Consider the following 12241-nt stretch of genomic DNA (forward strand, 5'->3'; position numbering starts at 1 on the left):
TTGCAGGCAAGGTAGTTGAAGATCAAGATTGCAGGTGAGTTCGATGATGATCAGTATCACAGGCGAGTTCAGTGATGATCAAGATCGCAAGTGAGTTTGATAATGAGCAAGATCGCAGGCAAGTTTGATGATCAAGATTATAGGCAAGTTCATTGATGAGCAAGATCGCAGGCAAGTTCGATGATGATTAAGATCACAAGTGAGTTTGATGGTGACATGATCGCTGGCGAGTTCGATAAGAAGCAAGATCTAAGCATATTAATGACATGATCTTTGCATCTTCTTGACTGATCTTGTTACTATCCTGAATGTCATATTTCAGATCAGATTTTTATCAAACTTGGAATGTAAGCTTAAATAATGATTATTTTGGTTCATTTGCATAATAATTGAAGTCATGAATGATAATAACATGATCATACATCTGACTGGCTGGACTTTTTCCACTTGAGGAATGGTATTTCCAACCAATTTGATAAAACTTAATAAATTGACTAATATAATGTTATTATGAATGAGACTTGTGCATATTAATGAGGTGATAAAGTATTTGATTGGCTGTGCTTGTTACCAGTCTAGAGCATCTCAGAAGTGGCAGGTCGCAGGTTCGAACCCCAGCCGAGTCATACCAAAGACTTTTAAAAAATGGTATTGACAGCTGCCTCACTAGGATCTCAACATTAACAGGTTAGTGTTAGGACTGGTCGGCCTGGTGTCAGGATAATGTGACTGGGTGGGACATCATGCTAAATGCAGACATTGTAACCACACTGAAGACATTGTAGCAATGTGACTGGATAATTGGTAAAGCTACATTAAAAATCCAAATTACACACACACACACACACACACATTCCACTTTAGAGACTGTTTATATTGTTTTGATGATACTTGGTAAATAGGTTTTTATCAACAGAATCCAGAAGGAGTTTTATTATAAGCAAAGCCTACATATGATAATGACATGGTCTTGAAGATGAGTATGTCAACACTTTAATGACTCTGCCTGATCAGATTTTAATCAAACTTGTTAAATAGTTTTATATCATCAAGATGTAGAAATTATGATCAGCAAGATATACATATATTCTTTAAGTAATCTTGTATGTGATTGGCTGAACTTACTGCAAGTCTAGAGACTGAATCTTGATCAAATTTAGCTTAGACTTAGTTAATCAGCTGATATCATCATGGTCTTTGACAGATTCTTTAGTAAGTGAGATTTAATGCTGAATAATGAGATGACATTGCATACAACTGGCTTAGTGAAATTATCACCTCTTAAGTTAGGTAGGCCATGTAAGTGAAATCAGATCCACATGGGCCTCTTGTTTTGTTAATGCAGCCAATGATCAATCAGTCATCTCTTTATAGCTAAGTCTTGTGATTAAATAATCATGGTTAAAATCTGTCAACCAGACAGATAAGTCATCCAGTATTGGGGACGTGGGATAAGGAGTGGTGGTGGTGGTTTTGGAGGAATATAAAACAGTGTTAATGAGATTTACAAGATCTGTGTGTATTTCCTTCAGATCATGAATTACCTACTAGTTCTTTTTTCATGAAGTTATAAATAGAAATGCAATCTATGCACTCTCAGCATTGGGAACAATGCTACTGCGGGAAAACTAGATGATTGATTAAGTTCTATTGTAATATTTTTGTATCTATTCTCTATGTTAGCCAGACCCTGGATGTCGCTACACTGCCTGGTCATCAATGGGAACTTTGATAAACAAAGGGTTGGTCATCAAGGAAAGTAGCCCAGCCAAGTAAGTAGTCTTTTCTCATGGATTGATACATGAATGCATTTTTTGTTTGATTGATGTAATAATGATTGATTGATTTTTTTTATCTTTCTGTATACATCTGTTTGTCTACCTACTGCCATCTGTCTGTTTTCTGTTTGTCTACCTACTGCCATCTGTTTTCTGTTTGTTGGTCTACCTACTGCCCTCTGTCTGTTTTGTTTGTCTAACTACTGCCATCTGTTTTCTGTTTGTTTATCTAACTCTGTATCTGCTGGAACATATCACACACAGTGTGTCTTTGGAAAAGGCATTTAGATTCCTTTTCCCTGTCTGCCACAGTGTGTCTTTGGGAAAGGCACTTAGCTTCCTTTTTCCTGCCTGCCACAGTGTGTCTTTGGGAAAGGCACTTAGCTTCCTTTTCCCTGCCTGCCACAGTGTGTCCTTGGGAAGGGCATTTAGCTTCTTTTTCCCTGCCTGCCACAGCATGTATTTGGGAAAGGCACTTAGCTTCCTTTTCCCTGCCTGCCACAGTGTGTCATTGGGAAAGTCACATGTATCTTCCATTTCCATGGCAGTCTTTTTGTGTCCATTGGAAATGCACTTAGCTTCCTTTTCCCAGTTTACCACAGTGTGTCTTTGGGAAAGGCACTTGGCTTTCTTTTCCTTGCCTGCCACAGTGTGTCTTTGGGAAAGGCACATAGTCTCCATTTCCATTGCTGTCTTAGCTTCCTTTTTCCGGCCTGCCACAGTGTGTCATTGGGAAAGTCACATGTATCTTCCATTTCCATGGCTGTTTTTTTGTGTCCATTGGAAATGCACTTAGCTTCCTTTTCCCAGTTTGCCACAGTGTGTCCTTGGGAAAGGCACTTAGCTTCTATTTCATTGGCTGTGTCTGTGTCTCCTTGGGAAAGGCACTTAGCTTCCTTTCTGTTGGCTGTCTTTGTGTGTCCTTGGGAAAAGCACTTAGCTTCCTTTTCACTGCCTGTCAGTGTGTCCTTTGGAAAGGCACTTAGCTTCCTTTTCACTGCCTGTCATTGTGTCCTTGGGAAAGGCATTTAGATTCCTTTTACCTGCCTCCCACAGTATGTCTTCGGGAAAGGCACTTAGCTTCCTTTTCCCTGTCTACCACAGTGTGTCTTTGGGAAAGGCACTTAGCTTCCTTTTTGGTTGAAAAAGTGTTTTCTGAGATTACTATGTATGCTCAGATAATTTTTAGTTTTTAAAACCCCATAGATACCATACATAGTTGCTTATAAGACAAGTTCATCTGCAATCAACATAAACCCTAAAATGCTGTAAAATAACACACTGGCAGATCAGGGTCTGTATATACCAGCTTATAATACAAGTCCAACTGCAAATATAGACCATGAAATGCTGTCACACAACACACTGGAAGATCAGGGTCTATTTTGTTTGTTCTGCTGATAACTCCTGAGAGACTTCATCAACCTAGGTTTGCAGGCACATATGTGACGGTCTCTGCAGTTTGCAGTTGAACTAGACTTTTTAGCAAGTACATATAGTGGTTAGTTTGTTGGTTGGGATACTATCCACAGACTATCTCACAAAGATTTAGATATTGTCATATATATAAACAACTGATTTTTTTAAATCTGTGATGTTATTATCTTCTAGTAATTTTTTGGAGAAAAGCATAACTGTATAGAGAAAATATAATGTTTGGGATATAACAGAAGAAGGTGAAAAGATATTCAAGTTATACATTCATCATGACTTACACCCCATTGTAACTTTTGTAAAGGCTATATTTCCTGATGATCTACAATTTGCCCTTGATATTGTGAGTGAAGGCGACATTCTCTACACTCTTAATAGAATCAAAACATAAAGGTCATCTGATACAGATGTGGATCTGTTACCTACTTGATTAACCTCAGTATTACTTCAAGTATCTTTCCAAATAAACTGAGGTGTTTTAAAATTACTCCTATTTTTAAACAAGTATGTAGAAGTGATCCTATAAATTATCGACCCATTTCTGTACTACCAACTTTCTACAAGAAGCAGTCAGGCTTCCACAAACACCATTCATATCAAGCAGCTCTTATAAAATTAACCAATCAATGGCTGGTAAAATTTATAATGGTAACCTAACTGTCATTATATTTCTAGATTTTAAGAAAGCCTTTGATCTAGTTTCACAGAACATTCTCCCAAATAAGCTATATTGTTATAGATTTCATGACCATACGAAAATTTGGCTTAATTCATATTTATGTGATAGGAGTCAACAAGTCTCTATGAAAAATATTTTCTCTACCCACCTCGGGTTATATAAGGCATGGTGTTCCACAAGGCTTTGTACTGGGTCCACTGCTCATTCTTTTAAGTATCATTGACCTTCCACTCTATGCTCAAATACAGTGTACTGACATGTTTGCAGATAATGCAACAATTTCTTCATCAAGTAGCAATGTTTATATCCTGGAATGCAAACTAAGTTCAGACTTTACGTCAACTGCAGAGTGATCAAAACAAAATAAGACAGAAATAAGCAAATCTAAGACAAAATGCATGCTTATGAGAACATCGAACAAAATTGCAAAGTTACAGAAGAAATACATATCACTCTCCATTAATAAGACAGTTGAAAATGTACACTTTGAGAAAGCTTTTTGGATTAATTTGTGAGAGAAGTCTTAAGTGGGAAAACAAGTAGGGTGTGCAGGTCACTAACGTCTAAAATTTCATTGCTTTGTAGAATTAAAAGTATATGACAAAGGACTCCAGGATTCTTTACTATAATGTTTATATACTTCCAACAGTTTACTACTGTTCAACAATATGGGGAAATTGTACTAATTCCCAACTAGACAGAATTCACAAGCTTCAAAATCGAGCAGCTTGGCTGATTCTTGATGTCCCCATTGAAGCATCATCAGACATGTTCACTTGAAGTCCCCATTGAAGCATCATCAGACATGTTCACTTGATGTCCCCATTGAAGCATCATCAGACATGTTCACTTGATGTCCCCATTGAAGCATCATCAGACATGTTCACTTGATGTCCCCATTGAAGCATCATCAGACATGTTCACTTGATGTCCCCATTGAAGCATCATCAGACATGTTCACTTGAAGTCCCCATTGAAGCATCATCAGACATGTTCACTTGATGTCCTCATTGATGCATCATCAAACATGTTCATAGAATTAAAATATTTAAAAATAGACAAGAATAAATTTTCTGAAAGCAGTTCTAGTTTTTAAATGTATCAAAGAAGATGTTCAAGTGTATATGGCTAAGTTATTCTACAAAGTGTCTTCTCCCTATAATCAAAGATTGAAGTTTAACAATGATTTAGAAGTATCTAAACTGTCATTGAACAATTCAAAGAAAGTCTGCACTCTTCATGGGCAAAAATATGGAACTCATTTCCTGCTCACATTCAATTTGCTGATTCAGTTAAATCATTTAAAAAATGTACATGCAGTATTTTAAATTACTTTTTAACAAACAAACTAGAAAATATTAGTTCTGGATTTATTACATATATAACTCGCTGAATGAAAATCTCTCTAATTTTGTACTAATGTTGTTTTATGAAAAAGTATAATACTGATGTCAACTTTACTGCTTGCCACATTTTTGCAGAATAACCTCATGGTATATCTAAGCAGAAGTGATCATTAACTACTATATATACATGGTGATGTTGCTGAAAATCATTCTCGAAACATAGTTATTGAAGAGATGAAAACATTTTTTATATGTAGCTAAATTCTCTTACTTTCATAATATATTTTAGGATGTATTTGTAAATGTTCTTACTTAAATGCAAGAGATACATTTGCATGAAGATATATGTATGTATACATGCATTTTATGCTTTTTTTTTGAGGGCCTCAAGGGAGATTAGATTTACTTAACTAATTGAGTTACCCTCTTTAAATAAAGACATCATCATCATCATTGTTATTATTGTATACATTTTTATAAAAAAAAGAAAAGAACTTCCAAATTTACACCTTCAGGTAAAGCCATTCTAAAGAAAAATAACAGAATTATTGTCAAATGTATTTTACTTTTTGGTTGTAGTTATCATTAGGTAAATAGATAATGCCCTCCATATTAGCTTTTATTTCACTGTCATCTTTTTAGCCTGACATGCTGCTTGAGTTTGATTGAACAGCTAATTTTATTTAGGTAACTTATTTTCTTTGATGATTCATAAATGTAGTTAAAGCTCACCTTGTTTTCGTGATAGAGGACTTTTTTGTGCTATCATTGGACAGCAGTATTCTGCCAGGATGATGATCTCATGGTAGGGGATCAGTTTGTATTGTCATTCATGGTAGTACTGAGGCATGATGATGATCTCATGGTAGAGGGCCAATTTGTATTGTCATTCATGGTAGTACTCAGGCATGATGATGATCTCATGGTAGAGGGCCATTTTGTATAGTCATTGATGGTAGTACTCGGGCACGATGATGATCTCATGGTAGAGGGCCAGTTTGTGTTGTCATTCCTGGTAGAACTCTGTCAGGGTGATGATCTCATGGTAGAGGACCAATTTTTCATGCTAATTCATGAACTTTCTGTGCTTTTAGTACAAACTTTGTTTAACATAGGTAATTTATATTTATTAATTCGTTGATAAATTTTATAGAACATTTTTGAGAAAAGCTGATTTGTAATGCAGTACGTAATTATTGTATGATGCCGTGTTCCAAGTTCTGAGGTTAGTTCAGTTGTCAAGTCCTTGGATGTGGCATCTTTGTTTCACAAAGGCTTTTTTAATGCCAATTTTAGATTTCAGTTTTTTTCATTAAGGTTCAGTTTAACAGACAGTGGTTGTGAACTTGCACATCGACTGGAGGCTGTGAAAAATGGAGATCTGAACGGAAAAGGGTCCAGAGGAACACAACAGGTGCCAGCAAGTTCCTCGGATGGAGTAGAACCTAGAATTCCTCAAAACCTTAATACAGCCAGTTTACAAGAGGATGGTGGCAGAGATGACAAGAGAATGACAAGTACAGCAGCTCCTCATTTAAGGTATGATGGTCATTCATTGCTGTAAACTAAAATACTTTGACACAACAGCAGGGTTTCTTGAGAAGGAAATTTATAATTAAAAGAGTTTCATTTATACAGCTTTAGTGAAAAGAATGTATTTGATTATTTGCATCTGATTACTAAACACAATTTGCCATTTAAATATGTCATAAAGATGACATTGCTAGTTGTTTTGTGGCTGTAAACAAGAAAATCTAACATGCCTTTTCATTATATTCCTCATTGTCCATCATGGGAAGACATCTGTTTTAGGGCTGTTCCCATTCAGTCATCTGTCCAAATAATGAAGAGTTAGAAGGATATTTTTTAATCATATGAGTAAGTTGTGAATGGTGATCCAGGAAAACCAAATCTTTGTAAAAAGTGCCTTTTGACACAAACATACGCATGCATACATTTCTGAAACAGCCTTGGCAATTATTTTTCTGCACATGGTTAAATATGGGTCAGAAGATGTCAAAAAGATTTAATTAATACTGTGAACATCCATATTGTAGTAAATTTTATGATTTCATTTTAATAATTCATCAAAGACAACTAGAACAACATCACAGGATAATTATTTTTCATTTAAAAATAAAGAAAGTGTATATATAATTCTTGATGTTTTGGAACTCTGTTAATTGCATATTCATGGGAAAGAGTGTATAGTTTTTGGTGTTCTGATATTCTATATTTGCATATTCTTGGGAAAGAGCATATTATTCTTGATGTTTTGGTACTCTGTTAATTGCATATTCAGTAGAAAGAGTGTATAATTCTTGATGTTTTGGTACATAATTCTTGTGTTTTGGTACTCTGTTTTGATACATAATTATTGATGTTTTGGTACTCTGTTTTGGTACATAATTCTTGATGTTGTGGTACTCTGTTAATTGCATATTAATAGGAAAGAATGTTTAGTTCTTGATGTTTTGGTACTCTGTTTTCATACATAATTCTTGATGTTTGGTACTCTGTTGAGGTACTCTGTTTTTGGTAGATAATTATTGATGTTTTGGTACTCTGTAAAAATGCATATTCATAGGAAAGAGTGTGTAATTCTTGATGTTTTGGTACTCTGTTTTGGTAGATAATTCTTGATGTTTTGGTACTCTGTTTTGGTAGATAATTCCTGATGTTTTGGTACTCTGTTTTGGTAGATAATTCTTGATGTTTTGGTACTCTGTTTTGGTAGATAATTCTTGATGTTTTGGTACTCTGTTTTGGTAGATAATTCTTGATGTTTTGGTACTCTGTTTTGGTAGATAATTCCTGATGTTTTGGTACTCTGTTTTGGTAGATAATTCTTGATGTTTTGGTACTCTGTTTTGGTAGATAATTCCTGATGTTTTGGTACCTGTTTTGGTATGTAATTCTTGATGTTTTGGTACTCTGTTAATTGTGTATAATTGTCTTGTTATTGCATGGTCTTATATCATATACATAATTATTCTGCATCCTAATTACACCACTACTTTGATAACTTGCAAACCTGCTTGTAATGCAGGGTCCGGTATGGATCCCATATATTTTACCAGAAAATACCCTGAAAATTGATCCATATTTCTTTAATTTTAAGAAAATCGCAATCAAAATTGGTAACTGAAATGTTGATATATCACTCGTTTTATGGTAGAAAATGGTAGATAGGACCTGGAAATTTAACCACCTTTTTGAAATTATCAACTTTTAATAAGATGTATAATTGGTTACATTTTCTTTCCAAATGACACTCTAAGTGCACTGTAATTAAAGATGTTCAAGGAAAGTTTGATCGATAAAAATGTCATGCCTAATGTAGGCAGTACATTAATATTTTAAAGCCAATTAAATAATTTTGATTAAGCAAAATTTGTGTTTTAATTCTGTCTTTTAGTTACTCTTCAGTGTAATCATCAAAAATGCAATTTGTAGTTAGACGTAAAATGTGTCAATCTACCGTAACAGCTATGTCTGTAAAAATTTCTCTGAGAACCTAATTAGGTACTGACCGTATTTTAATGATTGACTTGCGGAAGTATTTGTTGCATTGTTGCACTGAATAAAAAAGCTGGCCTTCTTTGTATTATTGCGTTAATTATGTCATTTGAATCAAATAAAGTAGGTGGAATACAAGAAATTTTAAAAGGCATACAAATCCTACATACTTAAAATCTAGTGGCCCGGTCGTATGTCAGGTAAACTCACTTCATTTGATCAGTTGAACACTGTTATAAATGTTATTATGTATGTAAAATAATTAAACTAGCTTAAATTAACCAACTTATTCATAATGGTGATTAAAGATAGCAAGGCAACCAAGTGAAATGAATACTTGTTAAAATAAAGAGCTTGGTTTCACAGATATGGACCATTGTGGGTAAGTGAGTTTCAGAGAATTCCTGAACTGGCACTTGGAGATATCATGAAGGATGATAAGAAGTTTCGCTATTACTTCCAATGAAATTGCGACATCAATATTGTACTAATTGAAAAATATAAAAAAATTGAGTTTTGACGTAGATGATTGTCTCATGAAATAAATGTCACTAAGTTTTGAAAGAAAGGAATCTTGTTTCGTGGTATATTGACAGTTAGTCTAGTTCCCTGCTACTTTGATTCCTGACCTGGCATTATACTACTAAATACCACTCTGGGAACCAGACTAATCAAGAAAGCAAAAAGCGGTGATCTAATACACAGGTGTTTTCACATACACATGATGGTTGTTGAAACCAGTTGGAATGATCTTTCACATGTTGGACATTTTGAAAATAAACGTTTTTTATGCAGAAAAACAAATAGTTTCATTAGAAAAAGTGTGCTATTAACAATTGTTATCAATTCCTTAACAACCCCAATGTTTAAGTGAGATCCCTCTGTAACTAACGTCCTCACTTATAGTGCAGTCTATGTTTGTGGACCCTTTTGTGTGCGAGTTATCGAGGGAGAGGTGTAGATAATTTGCATGCATGTATCTATTTATTGGGTTTAATAACACATCAGCACAATGCTTTCTATATAACATCATGTAAGTTTCGGTGTCTCCAAAAACGTTATACAAAACAAAGGTTAAGAAAAAAAGTGTTAGATCTTTTAAATACAAAAGTTATTTCATGTAGTTCTTTTTTATGAAGTATAAGACCTTTAAAACTGGATGATCGTAATGTGATTCATCCCCTGTCAAATGGGATGCATCTGTAAGTCACTTCATACAACATGCAGCAGGATGTATTGGGCTTATTCAACACCCCCAATCCCACAGTGGGACCTAATTATATTAATCTGTATTAGTACTGTGCTGGTGATAAATTATAATCGAAAACTGCTTTGATTACTTAAACTCATGTGATTATTAATAGAATATTCCACTGTTAATCATGGACCCCAAAAATGTGAAAGTAAATTAATCTGAAAGTGATAGAAAAACTTTTAATAAAATATATCAGTGGTGAAATTATAAATGGTATTAAAACAAAACTTAATCTGGATTTTTTTTGACAAATTTGGAACAAGTCTTCAAGCCTTTAAGCAAAGTCCTGATTGCATGCATGCAGCAATTTTTGACTCAGATAATTATTTAGACTTTCTCACTGATAGGTCTTTGTGCAGCCAGTTAATGCTAACTGTAAATTTTAACCAATTATGTAGCACTTTCTTGCATTGTAGGTTATTACACATGAGCCACTGGCCTGAGTAAAGTAAATGTTTGTTTCCATTTGATTTCTTTATTATAATTAATGCTTTGCAATTCATTTTTTGCACAGGCTAAAATTCTGCTATGTTACAGAAGACGGAAATGAAGTACTGTTCAAGGACAGAGCTCAGGTTACTGTGGATGGTAATTTAGTCAACTTTATAAAGCCACATCAGTACTCAGAATTCATTCATTTTTGAGGATATCAATTTTCATGCTTTTGCTTTTCATCATCACTTAAATTCATATGTTGGGGAAGTTTATCACACTGTTTCCACAGAAAGAAGTTTATCACACTATTTCCATAAAAAGAAGTTTGTCATACTGTTTGTGTAGAAAGAAGTTTATCACTGTTTCCATAAAAAGAAGTTTATCACACTACCTTGTTTATTGGGTCTTTCAATTGATGGTTCATAGTAACCATGTAATTAAGAAAATTGATATTTCATGAGCGATAGTGAATTCTCAATATATGACTATTGATTGGTAAATATTGTCATGTCATAATTAAGTACAATGTATTTCAAGCTGTCAGAAAACCTGTCTTTATTCTTACTAATTGGTACTATTCCAATTAGTAACAATATTGATAAAGATGTTAAAGATATTTAAATTCAGACATCAGAACTTCAAAATCCCATTGGTACTTGCTAATTAGAAGCCCCTTTATATTTCCATCTCATACGGTAATTAAAGAAATATTGAGTTCTCATTGCATTTTCCTTTCTTTCATCCAAATTAAAAAATAAGTTTCATTTATTAATTCTCTTTCTGCCCTTTTATGATTCAGCTTTATCACATAAAATGATGTAGACATAGCAGAATGCATTCATCTCCATTAGGGTTATTGCCCTTCAATGACATGGATTCATCTCGGTTAGGGTTTTACATTTTACATGAATGTAAAACACAAACATGTATATCATTTTGTTGATCTTCAACCGTAGTTGGTTTATAGCCTTTGTCACATAGCGGTAATGTGGTTACTAAATGAGCAACTTATGCCCAAGTTTCACTCAGCAATAACCCTGATTAATTAAAAATTACGACAACTTTTGTTTTTATATCAGGGCCTGGAAATACAGTGGTCTGAGGTCCAGGGCTGGTTCTTTTTAGCTGCAGACCAGTCATATATAAATAGTACTGGCTTGTCAGACCTTTGATATTCCTTATTTGATCTTATAAATTGAAGAAAATGTACTTTTTAATACTTGTAAATCTGGAAAGAGACATGAAAGTGCACTGATGAAAGTGGAAACTGCTTGACAATGGGAGACTGGTGGTTTAAAATACAGCTGAAATTCATCAAGTTCTGCTGATCATGTCGAATCTTGATCTTCATCCTTCAAACATTTATTCTCAACCAGTGCTAAAACTAAGCATCAATAGTATCGGCTTACCATATGTTCTGGATGTTACAACTCTAAGTATCGATTTACCAATGGAAGGCAAAAATCAACTACTGTCAGTAAATTTGTCTTGCTTCATGGTGTGTTGCACTGATGGGGCTTTAAACTTATCAGGTCCAAAAAGGACAGAAATTATGATAAAAATATAGTATTCAAACTTTCTAGGATCAGTGTAAAAATACTTCGCATTGGGATGAGTAGGACAAAAAAAGGTAATTTATGTTTTTTTCAGAATGTACAGCTTGCCTAGAGTCAGCCAATCATTGGAGTACCTTGTTCAAAGGCTAATCAAATTTTATTGAGAGCACATTGTTACGAGATTAGGCTCTTACAGAAAAGAGTGAAGACAACAAGCTTTGTAAAATTTAACAAATAAT

The 12241-nt window shown here is 34.3% G+C and overlaps 1 protein-coding gene across 3 annotated transcripts in view; it reads left to right on the forward strand.

Moving 5' to 3' along the window:
* The window catches only part of LOC149804513 (structure-specific endonuclease subunit MUS81-like), a 103712-nt gene that overhangs the window by 32609 nt on the left and 58862 nt on the right, over window positions 1–12241 (forward strand). For all 3 annotated transcript variants that reach the window (XM_089940960.1, XM_089940953.1, XM_089940969.1), the window contains exons 8-10: window positions 1684–1772; window positions 6555–6776; window positions 10526–10599. In XM_089940960.1, the coding sequence (XP_089797086.1) occupies window positions 1684–1772; window positions 6555–6776; window positions 10526–10599 (385 nt within the window). The remainder of the gene's footprint in view (window positions 1–1683; window positions 1773–6554; window positions 6777–10525; window positions 10600–12241) is intronic.

The sequence above is a fragment of the Sinohyriopsis cumingii genome, chromosome 2 (assembly GCF_028554795.1).
Source record: "Sinohyriopsis cumingii isolate HCF-2022 chromosome 2, ASM2855479v2, whole genome shotgun sequence".
In the NCBI taxonomy this organism is placed as follows: domain Eukaryota; kingdom Metazoa; phylum Mollusca; class Bivalvia; order Unionida; family Unionidae; genus Sinohyriopsis; species Sinohyriopsis cumingii.